Genomic DNA, 19,641 nt, shown 5'->3' with positions numbered 1-19,641 from the left:
ACCTCATGGAGAAGTCTCATCGTTGTCACGAGTACCTCAGGATTTGGCGAGAGTTAGTGGATGACTCTGTAGATTTCTGGAGCTCTTTTTCTGAGTAGTTCCTTCCTCTGTGATGCACTGCCTTTCAAATTCCAATTGTCATGGCCTTGTGTCGGATATTTTCCTTCTCAGTTCTGTCAGGGTCTTAAAAATGTCTCTAGGGGAAAATCCTGGTGATGGTATGACTCACCCTATTTGTTTTCCTTCTCCTATGGATCAGAGTTCTAGGCTACCTGTTTGATTTCTGAAAAGAGTTGTTTCATATATTTTGTCTAGTTTTCTAGTTTTTTATGGCTGGTGGACTAGTTTGGTGGGATAATTGATATTTCTGCATTGAACATAGACTCTCTATCCTTTTATAGACATCATCCCTTCAGAATATTAACTGTGTGCTTCTCTAGTTTTTCCAAAGTGAAACACTTCCATTTCATTCAAGTGGTATATAATTAATTTTGCATATTCATATCAATCTGGTTATTTTCTTTCAGACATGTTCTGTCATGTACTCTATGACTTGGTTTATAATCATGAGGAAACTTTTTACTTAGTCTCCAAGATCGGGGATGTGTTGCTTTAGCAATTAAAAGAACCATGTGACTAGATTTAATTAAAACCAGATATATATTAAGGACTAGTTTAGATAGGCAAATGTTCATGAAAGTTTCCAAGATAGGCAGGTTGTGACTTCCCTGTGAGTAGGTGGTTTTTTTTTTTTTTAAGATTTATTTTATTTATTTCTCTTCCCCTCCCATTTCCCCCATTGTATGCTCTCTGTATCCATTTGCTGTATTTTCTTCTCTGTCTGCTTGTATTCTCATTGGGTGGCTCCAGCAACCAATCCTGGGACCTTCTGAAGTAGGGGAGAGGCAGTTACTCTCTTCTGCCACCTCAACTCCTTGGTCTGCTACATCTTATTTTCTCTCCTTCTGTCTCTTGTTGCATCATCTTGCTGTGCCACCTCTCCATGGCGGCTGGCACTCCTGTGTTGGGTGGCTTTCCCATGCTAGGTGGCATTCCCACACAGGGAGGCACTCCTATGTGGCGTGGCATTCCCGCGTTGGCCGGTACTCCATGTGGGCCAGTTTGCCCTCACCAGGAGGCCCTGGGCATCGAACCCTGGACCTCTCCTGTATGGTAGACAGGAGTGCACTTGGTTGAGCCACATCTGTTTCCCATGAGTAGCTCTTTTGTTCCTTTTTTTTTCCCAAAGATTTTTAATTTTTAATTTATTCCCCTCCCCCCATTGTCTGTTCTCTGTATCCATGCACTGTGTGTTGTTTGTTCTTTGTCCACTTACATTCTTGTCAGGTGGCACTGGGAATCTGTATCTCTTTCTCGCGTCATCCTTCTGTGTCAGCTCTCTGTGTGTACGGCGCCACTCCTGGGCGGGATGCGCTTTTTTCGCGCGGGGTGGCTCTCCTTTCCCATGGGGTTCCCCCTGTGTGGCACTGCACTCCTTGTGCGCAGCAGTGCTGCACGTTGGCCAGCTCACCGCACCAGCCAGGAGGCCCTGGGTACCGAACCCTGAACCTCCTATATGGAAGACGGACTCTCTGTCAGTTGAGCCACATCTGTTTCCCGTTCTTTTGTTCTTATAGATAATAGGTTGTACACATATTCTCGAGGGTGAGCTAACCTATACTGTATAAATGTATTAAACTCTGTGTACCTAAATTGTTTACCAGAAAATTTAATTTTTGTATTTTTGTTCAGATTTCAGCATGCCATGGGGGGAGTACCTGAATGGGTACAGTGTAAAAAGCGGAGAACATCTTCAGATTGTGAGTGCTGATGGTTCTGTTTAAAAAATTTTTTTTTAATTTTATTTCTGTGTTTATTTTTATTTCTGTTTTAAGTTAGTAAATAATTCCCTTTTTCTGTTTATTTTTTTTGAGCTTTTACATGAAGTTCATCAAAATCTTGTATTTCAAATATGTCTGGTTTTGAAATCTATTTCTCTGAGGGTAGCCTTTTTTGCAATTGTGTAAAGCTTAATAGCATATTTTCCACTGTCAGAACAAAAAGGGTAGATGGATTTTATGATGTTTCTCTCTCAATAGAACTAGGTTTCATTACAACATAGAATTAAAGGAGAATGGGTGATATTGCTATTACTTGATTCAGAATCCCTTCTGGAGACATTGGAAGCTAATCTGGAAATTATTTTCTGTTTTAGAATGCAGTATTACTAGAACCATAGTGTTTCAGATTGATATGATTATGCATAAAGTTAAGGTAGCTGTTTAAATGGAAAATATCAAAGATACCAGTGGCTTACTTCAATAAAAGTTGTTTACTCATGCATATAAAGTTGAGATGGAGGGGAGGTCTGTCTTCTATTCTTGGAACCCAAATTTACAGAGGCTCTGCCATCTTTAGGCTGGGTCTTCCAAAGTTGCCCAAGTTGGAAGAGAGAGAGGCTCACCCAAGGGAGGTTTTTATAGGCTTGGCCTGTAAGTGGTACATATCACCCACATTTTTCAGTCAGAAGTAAGGTACAAGGCCACACTAACTGCATGGCAAGCCAGGAAATATACTTTGGCTATGTGTCCAGGAAAAAAATGAAAAAATTCAGTCAGCAGCTGACCAGTCTGCTACTACCTGCAGTATCCTAAGCTAATATTTTCATTTTTACAAGTGAAGATAGTGAGGGTTGAAGAGATAAAGTAATTTATCCAAGGTATATTTATCGTTGTCAGCATGGTGACCAGACCCTATCTTTGTAGTTATCTCTATCATGTTACTTTTAATCTATGAATACTTTACCGAGGTGTCTTTAAAAGAGAAACACTCCCCCCTTTTAAACATAACCACAGTACCTTCACAACTCAGCAGTTCCTTAATAACATGGCTTGGCTTGTTATTGTTTTGTTAATTTATCCCTCCTCCTCTTTTTAGCTTGCTTTGCAGTCTTATTGGTCTTCACAGTGCTTTTGAGTCTGGCTTGGTGTTTTTTTAAGTTTTGGAAATTCTCAACACTTTCTCTTTAAACAATGTTTCTGTTCCAGAATCCCTTTCCTTCTAGGATACTAATTGTATGTACATTAAATGTTTTTAACCTATTTTGTGTTCTGTTCTGTGTTTTCCATCCTTTTATCTTTTTGTATTTTGGATAGTTTGCTCTGATCCATTTTTTAGACTATTGATTCTGTCTTGGGCTAACTTTGATATGCTATTAAAACCATCCATGGAGTCGTAGTCATTGTATTTTTCAGTTCTAAAATTTACATTTGATTCTTTTTGATGGTTTCTAATTCTCTGGCTAAATTATGAGTCTTGTCTTATCCTTGGACATATTAAGCATAATTTTCTTTTTTTAAAAAGATTTATTTAAATTATTTATTCCCCCCTTGTTGTTTGCGCTCACTGTGTGCTCATCTTCTCTTTAGGAGGCACTGGGAATTGAACCTGTGAACCACTTGTGTGGGAGAAAGGTGCTCAATTGCTAGAGCCACCTCAGCTCCCTGGTTTGTTGTGACTCTCATTGTTTTTCCTCTGTTTCTCTTTGTTTCATCTTGTTGTGTCGGTTTGCTGCACCTCCCTGTCGCGCCAGCTTGCCTTCCCTAGGAGGCCCTGGGAACCAAACCCAGGACCTCCTATTGTTGTAGAATTCGAGAGAGGTTCAATTATTTGTGTATAGAGAGGCCAGGACTCAAGAATGATTTTGAGAAGGAAAAATGGTTTATTGATGGCTGGCCAGACTTGGGAGCTTTCTGTTTCAATCCCGAGCCCGGAACAAGATTTTTGAGTCCCTTTTATACAGAGAGGAAAGGCCAAATGGTCCTTTTGTTTCAGTTCTCAGTAGGCTTGAATTAGCATATCTTAGGTAAGCTTCCACATCTTAGGTAAGCTTTTAGCATATTTGGTTTGCATTTCCCCTGAATACTTAAAGTTTATAGACCTTGCATTGTTAAACTGTTTCCTGCTCACCAAGGGCAGGACTGCAGCCTTTTATCATCCCACACCCACAAGTCACATATAGTTTAGGTTATCTCTGAAGAGAAAAAGAGCCTCCCACCCATAGCCCACATCACTGTGTGTTAGATGGGAGCTCAATTGCTTGAGCCACATCTGCTTCCCAAGCATAATATTTCTAAAGTTTGCCCGATAGTCCCATATTCTATTTATCAATTCATTTTCTGAATGCTTGAGTGTATGTTGTATGGCTCATGCTCTTTGAACACTTAACACTGCCTTTTTTTTTTTTTTTTTAATTTTAAAATTCCTTGGCATGTGTGGCACCCCCACGCAGGGGCGCCCTGCATGGCACAGCACTCCTTGCGCGCAGCAGCTCTGTAAGTGGGCCAGCTCACCACACTGGTCAGGAGGCCCTGGGGAGCAAACCCTGGGCCCTCCCATATGGTAGGCAGACGCTCTATCAGTTGAGCCATGTCCGCTTCCCCATATATGTTTCTTTTTTTTTTTTGAAGATTTTTTTTTTATTCCCACCCCCCACCAGTTGTCTGTTCTCTGTGTCCATTTTTGCTGTGTGTTCTTCTTTGTCCACTTCTGTTGTTGTCAGCGGCATGGGAATCTGTGTCTCTTTTTGTTGTGTCATCTTGCTGCATCAATTCTCTGTGAGTGCGGTGCCATTCCTGGGCAGGCTGAACTTTCTTCCGCGCTGGGCGGCTTTCCTTATGGGGTGCACTCCTTGTGTGTGGGGCTCCCCTACGCGGGGGACACCCCTGCGTGGCAGGGCACTCCTTGCGCACATCAGCACTGCGCATGGGCCAGCTGCACACGGGTCAGGGAGGCCCGGGGTTTGAACTGTTGACCTCCCATGTGGTAGACAGATGCCCTAACCACGGGGCCAAGTCTGCTTCCCCATATCTGTTTCTTAAGAATAAGGATATTCACTTATGTAATCTCCTTAATTAAGTGCAGTTACCAAGTTCAAGAAACTTAAGGTTGATATAAAACTGACATTCTATATTATGATTTTTTCTTATGTCTGATTATGTCCTTTTGATCCTCTTTTCCTCCCTTGCTGGATCCCATCCAGGATCATATATTGCATTTAATTGTCATCTCTTTAGTTGCAGCTCTTTTTTTTTGCTTGTGGGAACATAAACTTTCCTATCTCAACCGCTTCCAGGCATACCACTCAATGAGATTAATTGCATTCACAATATTCTGTACTCTCAGCACCTTCCATTACTAAAATTTTCTAGTTTCCTTAAACTGAAACCTTGTATCCATTAATGTTTCGTTCCCTTTGCCCCATGTACTCTAATTTCTGTTTCCATGAGTTTGCATAGACTCCAGTAATTTCTTTGTAGTTACCTTGGGGCTTAATTAACATCTTAAATCTGTAACAACCTTGTTTGCTTTGATACTAACTTAACTTTAGTAGTATATTCCTGTGCTCCTCCATTCCTCTGCCTTTATGTGGTTCACATCACAAATAGCATGTTTATGCAATATGAGTCCCGAACCACTGATTTATCATTGCATTTTTATGTATTTGTCTTTTAGATCCTGTAGAAAGTAAAAAGTAGAGTTATATATCGAAAGCATAATAGTACTGGCATTTATATTTACCCGTATCATTTCCCTCACTGGAGGTCTTTATTTCATGTGGCTTTTGCTTTATTGTCTTATCCTTTACTTTCATCCTCCAGACCTCTTTTTTTTTTAATTTTTTTTTATTTTTTATTTTTATTGACTTTGTAATAATATTACATTGAAAATATATATGTGAGGTCCCATTCAACCCCACCCCCCCACCCCCCCTTTCCCCCCCCCAACAACACTCGTTCCCATCATCATGACACATCCATTGGGTTTGGTAAGTACATCTTTGGGCACCTCTGCACCTCATAGACAATGGTTCACATCATGGCCCATACTCTCCTCCATTCCATCCAGTGGGCCCTGTGAGGATTTACAATGTCCAGTGATTACCTCTGAAGCACCATCCAGGGCAGCTCCATGTCCCAAAGACGCCTCCACCTCTCATCTCTTCCTGCCTTTCCCCATACCCATCGTCCACCATGTCCACTTTTCCCAATCCAATGCCACCTCTTCTATGTGGACATTGGATTGGTTGTGTCCATTGCACCTCTATCAAGAGGAGGCTCAGATTCCACATGGATGCTGGATGCAATCCTCCCATTTTCAGTTGTAATCACTCTAGGCTCCATGGTGTGGTGGTTGTCCTTCTTCAACTCCATCTTAGCTGAGTGTGGTAAGTCCAATAGATCAGATTGTAGGTGCTGGAGTCTGTTGAGGCTCAGGATCTGGCTATCACATTGTCAGTCCAGAGATTCAAATCCCCTAAATATATCTTAAACCCCAACATTAACTGCACCTCCAGCACATTAGCATGAAAGTCTTATGAAGGGAGATCCCATCTGAGTCCAGATTCATCACACATAAACACCATTTCCAAAGAGGGGCCATCTGCCCTGGTAGTTAACCCCATCGGCCATGACCATAACTCCCATGGGTCTCTTTAGCCCTCGAAGGAACCAATATCTGGGGGTTGTATCTGCTTTATCTGTCTCTCTGACTCTGCTCAGTTGTGCATGAGGGCAATCCTTCTGCCAGCCTCCAGACTCTTTTTTAGAAACTCGTAGCCATATAAACTCATTTCTCCTTTCCATTTCCCCCTTACTTTAGGTCAAACAGCATTTTAAAGTCATGGTATTTTATGTAGACATGGATATTCTGCTGATCCGCATTGAACCTTCCGTATAAGGTCCAGACCTCTTTTTACCACCTCCTGTAGGGCCAATCTAGTGGTGATGAACTCCCTCAGCTTTTGTTTATCTGGCAATGTCTTACTGTCACTAATATTTTTTTTTTCTCCAAAGATTTATTTATTTTTCTCCCTGCTCCCTTTGTTTGTGCTTGCTGTGTTTGTTCATTGTGGACTCATCTTCCTTTTTTAGGGGGCACCGGACCCAAACCTGGGACCTCTCATGTGGTAGGTGGGAGCTCAGTCTCTTGAGTCACATCTGCTTCCCTCACCCTCTTTTTAAAATTTATTTATTTATCTCCCCCCACCAGGGTTTGTTTGTGCTGTCTGTTCTCTGTGTTCATTCACTGCGCATTTTTCTGTGTCTGCTTGTTTCCCTTTGTTGCGTCATCTTGTGTCAGTTCTCTGTGGCACGCGGGCCAGCTTGCCTTTACAAGGAGGCCCTGGGCCATGAACCCAGGGCCTCCCATATGGTAGATGGGAGCCCAGCTGATTGAGCCACAGCTGCTTCCCCCTCACCCTCATTTTTGAAAGACAGTTTTACCAGATATAGAATTCTTGGTTGGCAAATTTTACTTTTCAGCACTTTAAATATGTCATCCCACTGCCTTCTTGCTGCCAAGGTTTCTGATGAAAAAGCAGCACTTAATCTGGTCAAGGCTTTCTTGTATGTGACATACTGCTTTTCTCTTGTGACTTTCAGAATTCTCAATTTTTGGCATTTGACATTTTGATCATAACATGATATGGTGTCAGTCTGGGTTTATCATCTTTGGAGTTTGTTGAACGTATTTGATGTGTATAGTCATGTCTGCCATTAAATTTGGGAAGTTTTAGTCATTATGTCTTTGAATATTTTCCCTCCCCCCTTTCTCTTTTTCTCCTCTGGGATTCCCACAGTATGTGAATTGGTATGCTTCATGGTGTCCTTCAGATTCCTCAGGCTTTGCTCACTTTTCTTTCTTCATTCTATTTCTTAGGCTGAATGATTTTAATTGTCTTATCTTCAGGTTCACTGATTCTGTCTTCTGCCAGTTCCAGCCTGCAGTTGAACTTGTTAAAGAATTTATTTCTCTACTGGGATTTTAACTCTGTGGGATTTTTTTCATAATTTTCAACTCTCCGTTAATAGTCTCTTTGTGTTTATCTGTCATTTTCCTGTTTTCCTGTATTTCCATGTCTGTGTTTTCCTTCAGCTTTTTGAGCATATTTGGGATCATTTTTTTAAAAGTGTTTGTTACATCCCAGGTCTGATCCTCCTCATTGATGGTTTCTAATGCTTTAATCTTCTCCTTTGCCAGGGCCATCACTTCTCTTCTTTTTATGTTTTGTAACCTTTTGCTGAAACCTAGACTTTTGCTATTTTAGTGTGTTATTACTGGAATGTAGACTCTGAGGCTTCTCTTCCTTAAGCTTGAATCTGGCTAGAGTTGTGACAGAGCTTTCATTTGAATGCCAGGAGCTATTAAAAAACAAGGTTAAAAAAGAAAACACCTTTCCCATTCCTTGCAGGTTGATGCGAGTGGTCTCCTTTAGGGCTTGTTCGTTACAGTCAGTTTAGAGAATAGCATCAGGTCAGTGCGAAGGGACCCTCTTGATCCTTTCTGACTATGTGTCTTGTCTTGGGCTTGAGTATGTGGCCCAGGGAATTCCCTGGTTTACTTGGTTCTGAATGTCTCCACTTCCCTAGGAAACAGTTTGCTCATGGTCCTGGGACTGTACTATGTATTCTACAGCCAGCAGTCCCTTGCCCTGACAGTGTGTACAACCTGTGTGCTCTCCTGCAGAGTTCTGTAGGAGTGCTCGGTGAGATACTGTCTAGTTCTCAGATGACAAGTCCCTTAGGCAACACGAGACAGATTGGTCCAGGCGTACGTGCTCCTGGTATATACACAAGGGTAACTTTGCTCCCTCTAGAACTGGGACTAGGGATCTGCACTGGGACAGGGGCTGGTTCTGGATGGAACTGGTGAGGGTGGGGATGGGCCAGCCCAGACACCATGAAATCCTATTTCTTTTTTTTTTTTTTTTTTTTTTTTTTTTTTAAAGATTTATTTATTTATTTAATTTCCCCCCCCTCCCCTGGTTGTCTGTTCTTGGTGTCTATTTGCTGCGTCTTGTTTCTTTGTCCGCTTCTGTTGTCGTCAGCGGCACGGGCACGGGAAGTGTGGGCGGCACCATTCCTGGGCAGGCTGCACTTTCTTTTCACGCTGGGCGGCTTTCCTCACAGGCGCACTCCTTGCGCGTGGGGCTCCCGCACGCGGGGGACACCCTTGCGTGGCACGGCACTCCTTGCGCGCATCAGCACTGCGCATGGCCAGCTCCACACGGCCAGCTCCACACGGGTCAAGGAGGCCCGGGGTTTGAACCGCGGACCTCCCATATGGTAGACGGACGCCCTAACCACTGGGCCAAAGTCCGTTTCCCTCCTATTTCTTTTTTCTTTTAAGTCGTACATTTGTATAACAATCATGCATAAAATACCATGTTTTTATATACCACCCTAATTTATTAACACCTGGCATTAGTGTGGTACATTGTTAAAATTGATGAAAACACATTTTTATAATTGTAGTATTAACTGTAGTCCATGGTTTAACTTAAGGTTCACTGCTTGCGTTGTGCAGTTTCCTGGATTTGTAAAATTTTATTTTAATACCATATGTAAAACTTGGCATTTCCCTCCTCTTTTAACTACATTCAAATATCTATTTTCAGTGCACAATTTCATAGCATTGTGCTACCATCACCACTACCCATTACCAAAATATTTCCATTGTTCCAAATAGGAACTCTACATTTGAAGCCTTAATTCCCTATTCTCTTTCCTCACCCTGTCCTACTACTTGTTCTTGATTCAGTGCACACCCTGTTACTGTGGTCCTTTAACTTTTCTGGAGCTTCAAGAAAATTGTTTCTGTCAGTTCTTATTTGTTGTTCAAAGCTCCTGTGTGGCGATGGAGCCCTTAAGCATCTTACACAGTCATTTTGATGGGGCAGAGCTGTATCCCCTCTGTATCCCCATTATCTGGATCCCCTCTAGCAGTTGTCTAATTTTTCCTTTCGGATTTCAGTTTTTAAATAATTGATTAAGTGCTAGATCTTATATATGAAAATTCTATTGGTTAATTCAAGGCCTAGGCTGATGATGTCTTTCTCCAGAGAGCATTTGTTTTCTGGTAAGTGACTGTGGGCAGGGTTCATTAGCAATCCCAGAACATTGTAATCCAATGAGGGAATGGTAGGGATTCAAAGCTGGGTTTCATGGGGATGTGCCTCCCTGGTGCCGAGGGATTACTACCAAGCACCAGATGATGATGTAACTAGAAAAACACCTTGAATAAAAGGGTCAGCTCATACCAGCAGAATATCTCAGCCTTCATGTAATATCAGGTGTTAAAAACTGCTTTTTGACCTTGAATAAAAGGGGGAAATGGAAAGGACAAATGAGTTTATGTGGCTTTGAGTCTCCAAAAAAGAGTTGGGAGGTCATCCGAGGGGTCATGCTTACACATGCCTCAGCAGGGTTCCAGAGACAGCCAAAGTAGATACAACCCCAGGTACTGGTTCTCCTGAGGGCTACAGAGACCCACGGGTTCTGTGGTCATGGCAGATGGCTCTGGAGTTCAATGCCATGTCAGTTGGCCCTCTTTGGAGCTTGTGTTCCTTAGTGTGATGGAGTTGGACTCAGATGTGACCTTTCTACACATGCCTCTTCTGTCACTTTTACTGAACCTATGATTGGCGCTGGGGTTGGTGTATACTCAGGACACCTCAATCTCTGGACTGTCCATGGGACAGCCAGGCCCTGAGCCTCAGCAGACTTGCAACTCCTAACTTCTGGTTTATTGGACTTACCCTGGCCAGTGAACAGGGAGGTGAAGAAGATCAACTGCCACACCAGGGAGCCAAGAGTGCCTACAACTGCAAGTAGGGGAATTGCATCCACCTTCCATGTGGAATCTAAGCCCCCTCTTGATATAGAGGTGAAGTGGACATCACCATCCCAAGGTCCACAGGATGGAGGAATAGAGTATGGATTAGAGTGGACTTACTGATATTCTACTATGGAGCTATTGTGATTAGTAATGGAAGAAATTATAGCATTGATGTGGAAAAAGTGACCATGGTAGCTGCTGAGGGTAGGGAGAGGGAAGAAGAGATGATGTGGGGGCATTTCAGAACTTGGGAGTTGTCCTGAGTGGTACCTCAGGGACAGATGCTGGACATTGTATGTTCTACCATGGCCCACTGGGTGGACTGGGGGAGAGTGTAAACTACAATGTAAACCATTATCGATGTGGTGCAGCAGTGCTCCAAAATGTATTCACCAAATGCAGTGAATGTGCCATGACGATGAAAGAGGTTGTTGATGTGCGAGGAGTGGGGTGAGGGGGTTGGGGGTGGTATATGGGGGCCTCTTATTTTTTTGAATGTAACATTTTAAAAAAATAAAGAGAAAAAGAAAAAAGGGGAAAAAAAAGCTGGGTTTCAGTCCCTGAAAGATTTTCTTATCATTACCCTTAATCCTATGGTGTAGGCTTTCATGACCCCAATCTGGGTCAGTTTACAGACCCCCTCAACAAATGGCAAGGGCTCCCTACTCTACTCTGTTCTTCTCCTTTACCCCCATGAGTCATTTAAGAACTCTGCTTCTCAGCTATCTTTACTAGAACTGTGGGTCATCTCTATGGGTTAAGAATCCTTTTTAGCTCCTTTTGAAATGATGATACACAGTTTGTTGACATTGATCTTTGAGTTAGCTGAAAGTTCTAGTTATTCTTCATGTGTTTGTTAAGCCAGATTAGTTGTTCACCCTGTTCCCCAATTAGCAGTAGTTGTGAACTGCTCTTTTTAAGTTATATGCTGGTTTTACTCAACTTTATCTCATTTCTTGTTTTAATCACCATCTGTGTGTATGTATCTTTTGTTTGAGAGTCAGATTTTGATTTTAACCATATTATCTTGAGCTCTTTGCCATTTTTGCCCTTTCTTTCAATCGTATTTTGCTGTTTTGCTTTTACCAATTAACAGCTTTAAGAAAATAATCGAGATTAGAAGTAGAAGGTTGGAAGGGAAGTTGAAGGGTAAAATATAGACGTTAGGAATAGGAAAAGGACAATCTCATTGATTCTAAAGCTGAAACTTGTGGGTTTATTTGAATTAGATGAAAGTGAAGACGATGAAGATGACTTGTTGCAAAGAACTGGAAATTTCTTATCCACATCAACTTCTCTCCCAAGAGGCATCTTGAAGGTGAGTGTCGATGAAGTTGGGACCTTTCCACCTATTTCGCTCTGAAATCCAGTCTGCTTCCCAGTTACAGATACATGGATTTTTATTATTTATGGGATTAAGTATATTTACTGTTGTTTTATTGTCATAAATGTTTGGTAGGTTTTCTTTTTCTCTTTTAAAAACAAAGAGGAGATATTAAATTACATTCTCAGAAATCTTCTCAGAGTCCTTTTTGATTCCTCCCTTGCATTTTTCTTCATTTCCAATGATACCAGCCTAGTCCATACTGCTCCCTTTCTCACCTGGTGTACTACAGCAGCTTTGTGGCTGGTCTCTCTGCTTCCACTTTACCTCTTCCTACTCCACTTTACCTCGTTGTACTCCATTCTTGATATACTAGCTAGAGGGATCTTTTAAATATAAAACGTCTTGTAACATCACTTATCATTACTCTTAGAAATCTTTTAAATTCCTTATGATAGTTTATACTGTTCTTCATGATCCGGCTTCTCCCTACATCTTCAACTTTGTCTCAGACCTCTTTCCTTATTTCATTACTTGAACGATGCAGGCCTTCTTTTTCTAACATGCCATGTTCCTTCTGCCCATGTGTCCTTCAAGTATTACCCATGGCTGAACCGTTTTTATCTTTCAGTTCAAATAGAACTTTCTCATGGCTTTCCTATCCATCATATGTAAGGTGGCCTATGTTCGTTACTTTCTAAAGTTATCCCTTTGTCTAGCATATTCGTTGTAGTTATCAAATGTCCTTTTTTTTTTTTTAAGATTTATTTATTTATACTCTTCCCTTACCCTCCGTTGTCTGCTTTTTGTATCCATTCACTGTGTTTTCCTGTGTCTGCTTGTATTCTCATTAGGCAGCTCCGGGAACTGATCCTGGGACATTCTGAAGTGGGAGAGAGGCAATCATTCTCTTGTGCCACCTCATCTCCCTGATCTGCTGCATCTCTCATTGTCCCACTTCTGTGTCTCTTTTTGTTGCGTCCTCTTGCTGCTCCAGCTCTCTGCATGGGCCAGCACTCCTGCGCAGGGCAGCACTCCATGCAGGGCAGCACTCCTTGTGGGCCAGCTCGCCACACAGGCCAGCTCGCTTTCACCAAGAGGCCCTGGGCGTCAAACCTTGGATCTCTTATGTAGTAGATGGGAGCCCAGTTGCTTGAGCCACATACACTTCCCTCAGCTGCCTTTTTAACTTCATTGGTTACAAACTAAGCATTATAATACACACTATTTTTATTAAGTAATTGAAATTTTAATGTAGGGAATATAATTCATAAAAGTAAAAGAAATAATCAAAAAGAGTCTGTTTGGGGAATTGGCTGTGGCTCAAGCATTTGAGCTCCTGTTTACCATATGGAGGACCTGGGTTTGATCCCCAGGACCTCCAAGTAAAAAAAGAAAAAAAGTGTCCCAGACCTGCATGGTGAGGTGCAGGGCCCTGCGCGGCAAAGCAGTGTACCAAAAAGATGACGCAACCAGATAGGAAGGAAAAAAGTGTATTTGGTGCTTCAGATTGTCACTACTTAAAACTAGCTATTACATACCCTGAGAGGAGAATATAAGCAACTCTTGCCAACCATAGAACCATGGGGGTGACCACTCAGTGGCTCTTGTTTTGTGCTATAAATGCAAAAATGCTGAAGTAGGATTTTTAAGTAAAATTTCCTGAAAGTCAGCATCTCTTAATCAACTAGTTGTATATTGGTGACGTGATTATATACTAATGCTCTAAGAATGCTTAATAAATTTAAACTTCTAGATGTGAAAAGGACCTTAATGATTCAGTCCTTCCATTTCACTGATGATTAATGTGATATCTGTTGTGGTGAGTGACTTACTAGTTGGTGCCAGAGATGTGGTCTTCTGGTTACCATTCCAGTGCATTTTCTGCTGCCATATAAACTGCTTTACAGTGTCATCTTTATGGTCCATAGAAGATGATGTTAAAGCATTTAAAGAGAAATTTACAGTTTGATTTTTCCATAGATGAAGAACTGCCAGCATGCTAATGCTGAACGCCCTACTGCTGCACAGATCTCATCCGTGCAGTTCCATCCTTGTGCACAAGTTGTCATGGTCGCCGGATTAGATAATGCTATATCTCTGTTTCAGGTATGCATTTTTAAATGAAAACTTGTAATGAAAAGTGTTTACAACCAGGATTCAGATCCATGACAATAACCAAAAGAAACATTTTGTGCTTTCTTAATAGGTTGATGGAAAAACAAATCCTAAAATCCAGAGCATTTATTTGGACAAGTTTCCTATTTTTAAGGCTCGTTTTAATGCTAGTGGAGAAGAGGTTTTAGCCACAAGCACCCACAGCAAGATCCTTTATGTCTATGATATGTTGGCTGGAAAGTTAGTTCCTGTGCATCAAGTAAGAGGTATGGTTTCTATTAATCGCTAACCCCACCCAAGATAAGTTAGTTTATTGGTGTTATGCTTACTCCCCAACCTCCCCCCACTCCAGGATTCTTGAAAAATGAGTTCTTTTAATTATAGTATTTAGAAAATGTCAGGTTGTTGAGATCATATGTTTGAATGAAACTGGTACACTGACTTACTTATTAAGCACTTACTATGGGAGGTGGTCAATTTGGAAATACACATTTTCCTACACCAGAGAAGCAATTATAAATACTTGACTATGAAGGAAACAGTTAATATAGCTGAAGGTATATGAGCTTGGGAGCTAGACAGCCTGGGTTCCACTTCCTTGGTGAAGTTAATTCCTCTGATCTTAAGGGAATTTGGATATCCTTTAGTTCTAGTGTTTAATAGAATTTTGGTTTATACTTAAAGGAAATAAAGCACTGGTTTTTTTGAGTTATATAATGTTTTTTTTTTTTTTTGGTAATGTATTTTAAAGAATATTAAAGAATATTAAAGAATAAACTTTTTATCATGTGAAAATTTATCTGTCTTATTCTGCCTTGCCATTCTTCTATATCCCACTTCCCCAGTTACCACAAAATATAGTGACACCTTCATGAATCCTTTGGGAACCAAAACCCTTATAATGAGATTGACTGGGGTAACATAATAAATCGTGAGTGGCAGGTTTGGCATGTACTACAGCTCATTGGCAGTCTTCCCAATAAACTGCATGTGTGTGGGGCTATAAAGGACAAGGGTAACTGTACAACCATTTTTCTACTAGTGGATGAAAGTGAATAGGGCCAACTCTACACAAAATTGTAAGGTTTATCTTCACTGTTTTCCAATCATTTCTTTCCAGTGTTCCCTGATACCTTTAGTGATTCTTTCTATAGCTACTGAGTTTATCTAATCATGCTTTCAACTTGGGCATCTCAAACTTTAGTATGTATACAAATCACCTGGGTATATTGTTAAAACAGGTTCTGACGTAATAGGCCTGGGGGTGTGGGGCTGAGGTTCTGCAGTTCCAGAGAGTTCCCAGGTAATCTTGATACTGCTGGTCATTGGACCTTATTTTGATTTGAAAAGCCTTAAGCCATCCTCCCATATTGAAACAAAACAATATTTGGTAGTTATTTTCACAAACTGTGGTAATCAAGAGGAGTTGGCTTTGGTCCTTCCTTGTCTTGTATCCAGTTGGGAAAGACAAACCAGGGATTGATTAAGATACATATTAATGATCTTTATCCTGGATTAAGTGTGCAGGAGTATGTCAGGCCACTGGCTTCTGAGACATGGCATCCATCTTTCCCTTTAATGTTTCCCCTTCTCTTTCTTCAATAAGCATAACTTGGTAATGATGATAAGAGTAATGATAGATCAAATGTATTTTTGTTTGGGTATGTTACTAAGCACTTTTCTCAGTCTCATTAGTGTAAAAACAAAGGGGTAAATCTTGCCAGCTAGTTGGGATATGCAAGCCTTATTTATATGCAAACTCTTGGTTGTCATAAACAGTAGTTGGAAAATGAAGAATACAGAGTTGATTCAAATGGTGCGCTCCATTAATGGGTTATTAACTTGTGATCCATGGACCCTTGCACTTCCCTGGATAGAATTCAGGGGTCTCTGAAGTTGGATAGGAAAACATTACATTATTTTTATTAATCTTTAACTGGAATTGAGCATTTCCTTCAATTATTAATGTATTCAACAAGCGTTATTCTGAGAAGGGGTGCATATACTTCATCATACTGTCAGAGACTCTGGGGCATGAAAAGGTTAAGAACCCCAGATTACTGGTTTGAATTCCAGAACCAGTTTCTATTGCATCATTTAAAAAGACAATTCTTAAGAGATGTAGCTTGTTCTGAGTAAACATGTAACAAAAGGAATTTGACCATTTGGTAATCAGATTGGTCAGTCGGGCAGCCATTTTGATTTTTTTTTTTTTTTTTAAAGATTTATTTATTTATTTAATTTCCCCCCCTCCCCTGGTTGTCTCTTCTTGGTGTCTATTTGCTGCGTCTTGTTTCTTTGTCCGCTTCTGTTGTCGTCAGCGGCACGGGAAGTGTGGGCGGCGCCATTCCTGGGCAGGCTGCTCTTTCTTTTCACGCTGGGCGGCTTTCCTCACGGGCGCACTCCTTGCGCGTGGGGCTCTCACGCGGGGGACACCCTTGCGTGGCACGGCACTCCTTGCGCGCATCAGCACTGCGCATGGCCAGCTCCACACGGGTCAAGGAGGCCCGGGGTTTGAACCGCGGACCTCCCATATGGTAGACGGACGCCCTAACCACTGGGCCAAAGTCCGTTTCCCCAGGCAGCCATTTTGATTGTAGGCATTATGTTAAAGTAATCTCCGAGCCTTTTTGTAAACTCAGAGGATAATAAATACAAAAAGAGATGACTTCAAAAAGACTTCCAACTGAGGAGTAAATGCTCAATAAATGGCAACTGCCATAATTGTTAGGAACACCATATAATGTACCAGATCACAGTCAACTACTTGCCTTTGTATGGAATTTGGCTGTATTCTCATTAAATCTGTCATTCCTGTTACCAGTTACTCAGTAGTTGACCCTTATTTTGTTGGTGGTTTGGTATTTCTTTCTTGAGGACACCCCTATCTCCTGAATTACCCCCAAATAGTAGTCTTACTGAGGCCAAAAGAATAGAGTCTCCAAGGTGCCTATATGTGGAGAGAGCAATGGAATGTGTAGTGGGTCCTCTGGTACTTTCTTGCTGCTGCATTAGATTTGGATTTATACTGGTCCTGCACAGTATAGTGGAACTTGGTTCACTGTTGCTCTGAAGATAGCTATCTTTATCTCTTCCAGGGGTTCTGTATTGGTGCCCAGCTCTAACACGTTCTACCTCACTCTCACCTTCTCACTGCCTAGTACTGTGCCATTAGGGTTAGGTGTAAAGGTTTCCAGCTTTAGTCTCACTGTACTAGAACTAGCCTCTTTCTCCTCGTTATACTATCATTGCTTCTTTTTTTTTTTTTTTTAAATGTTTGGAATCGTGTCCATAATACTATTGTCAGTACATAAGGTTTGTTCAGATTTTGGAATTAAAATTACTTTTTTTTTTTTTTTGAGGTACCAGGACTGGAGTTTGAACCTGGGACCTCGTGTGTGGGAGGCCAGTGCTCAACCACCGAGCCACATGGACTCCCCTGAGTTGGCTCCCTTATCTGCCCATTGGTTGCTCATTGTTTATCTTTAAGAGGCACTAGGAACTGAACCCGGGACTCCTATATGGAAAGCAGGCACTCAACTGCTTGAGCCACATTTGTTCCCTAAAATTACTTTTTTTTAATCTCCCCCCCTGTGGTTTTTTGTGTGCTGTCTGCTCTCTGTGTCCATTCGATGTGGGTTCTTCTGTGTCTGTATTTTATTATTTTTTATTTCCCCTCCCTCCTTGCTGCTTGCTTGCTGTCTGCTCTCTGTGTCCATTTGCTGTGCGCTCTTCTGTGTTTTTGCCTGTCTCCTTTTTTGTTGAGTCACCTTGCTGAGTCGGCTCTCCACGTCACCTGTGGGCGAGCCTGCCTTCACAAGAAAGCCCTGGGGGCATGAACCCAGGGCCTCCCATATGGTAGACGGGAGCCCAACTGATTGAGCCACAGCAGCTTCTCCCTAAAATTACTTTTGATAGGAATAGATTGATAGTGAAGGAGATTAACCATCAGCATAAATGACCTTGATCATTAGAAATATCTGAATTGATTATGGGAACAGGAATCCAAGGGAAGTAGAATATAATCTTTGGGAGGCAGGATTAGAGTACGATGGGCCTGGTTAGTGGTAGTGTGAACCATCTAAATGAAGACTGTTGACAAGGTAGAGATGATCTGGATCTGGAGCCTTAACCAGCAGTCTTCAAGGGGAGCAGGGTATACTGGATTTTGTAGGAGAACAAGGATCCTTCACCAGATTTTTCTAAACCCTTTTCTCTAATTATATTTTCTTTTCTTTTTTTTTTTTTTTAAGAATTTATTTATTTATTTAATTCCCCCCCCTCCCCTGGTTGTCTGTTCTTGGTGTCTGTTTGCTGTGTCTTGTTTCTTTGTCCGCTTCTGTTGTCGTCAGCGGCACGGGAAGTGTGGGCGGCGCCATTCCTGGGCAGGCTGCTCTTTCTTTTCACGCTGGGCGGCTCTCCTTACGGGGCGCACTCCTTGCGCATGGGGCTCCCCCACGCGGGGCACACCCTTGCGTGGCACGGCACTCCTTGCGCGCATCAGCGCTGCGCATGGCCAGCTCCACACGGGTCAAGGAGGCCTGGGGTTTGAACCGCGGACCTCCCATATGGTAGACGGACGCCCTAACCACTGGGCCAAAGTCCGTTTCCCTAATTATATTTTCACTTAACAACTTAAATTTTTAAAAAATAGTTTCACATGATGGAAAAAACTTAGTATGGGAAGTGGATTTGGCCCAACGGGTAGGGTGTCTGCCTACCACATGGGAGGTCCAACGTTTAAACCCAGGGCCTCCTTGACCCGTGTAGAGATGGCCCACGTGCAGTGCTGATGCGTGCAAGGAGTGCCATGCCACGCAGGGGTGTCCCCCGCATAGGGGAGCCCCATGTGCAAGGAGTGCGCCCCATAAGGAGAGCCGCCCAGTGCAAAAGAAGTGCAGCCTGCCCAAGAATGGCGCCGTACACACGGAGAGCTGATGCAGCAAGATGATGCAATGAAAAGAGATGTAGATTCTGGGTGTCGCTGACAAGAATACAAGCGAACACAGAACACACAGCAAATGGACACAGAGAGCAGACAACTGGGGGGCACAAGGAAGGGGAGAGATGGAAAAAAAAAAAGGAAAAAACATAGTAGTTACAAAAGGGTATGTGGTAGGGGTTCTTAATCTTTTTTTATTCCATGGACCCCTTTGCCAATCAAGTGAAAACCAGGAACTCCTTACTAAGTCCACTCTGTACTGTGTATTATTTAATAACTATATCACACCTGTACCAGCACATCCCTACAAGAGTAATGTTTTTTTGAATTTTCAATTCAAGCTCAGGGACCCACTGAAATCTTTATGCAGACCTTGGGAGTCCATGGACCTCTGGTTAAGAACTCCTGGTATAATGTGAAAAAGTCTCTTTCCCTCCATTTTCTTGGCCACCTACTTCCTTCTTTTCCATGGAGGTAGCCAGTTGTGATTGTTTATGTATCCTTTCTATTAGGAAACATTTAATGAGTAACCTGGCTTTTTAAGTATTCTGATATCCGAAGGGGTCTCCTGCATAGTGCA

The 19,641-nt window shown here is 42.0% G+C and overlaps 1 protein-coding gene across 1 annotated transcript in view; it reads left to right on the top strand.

The window, feature by feature from the left end:
• The window catches only part of UTP18 (UTP18 small subunit processome component), a 56,286-nt gene that overhangs the window by 7,217 nt on the left and 29,428 nt on the right, over positions 1 to 19,641 (top strand). Inside the window, exons 4-7 of the mRNA XM_004480453.4 lie at positions 1,753 to 1,820; positions 11,907 to 11,995; positions 13,985 to 14,110; positions 14,211 to 14,385. Coding sequence (XP_004480510.1) covers positions 1,753 to 1,820; positions 11,907 to 11,995; positions 13,985 to 14,110; positions 14,211 to 14,385 — 458 coding nt within the window. The remainder of the gene's footprint in view (positions 1 to 1,752; positions 1,821 to 11,906; positions 11,996 to 13,984; positions 14,111 to 14,210; positions 14,386 to 19,641) is intronic.

This window comes from Dasypus novemcinctus, chromosome 21, assembly GCF_030445035.2.
Source record: "Dasypus novemcinctus isolate mDasNov1 chromosome 21, mDasNov1.1.hap2, whole genome shotgun sequence".
NCBI lineage: Eukaryota > Metazoa > Chordata > Mammalia > Cingulata > Dasypodidae > Dasypus > Dasypus novemcinctus.
This window is presented reverse-complemented; position numbering and strand designations above follow the sequence as displayed.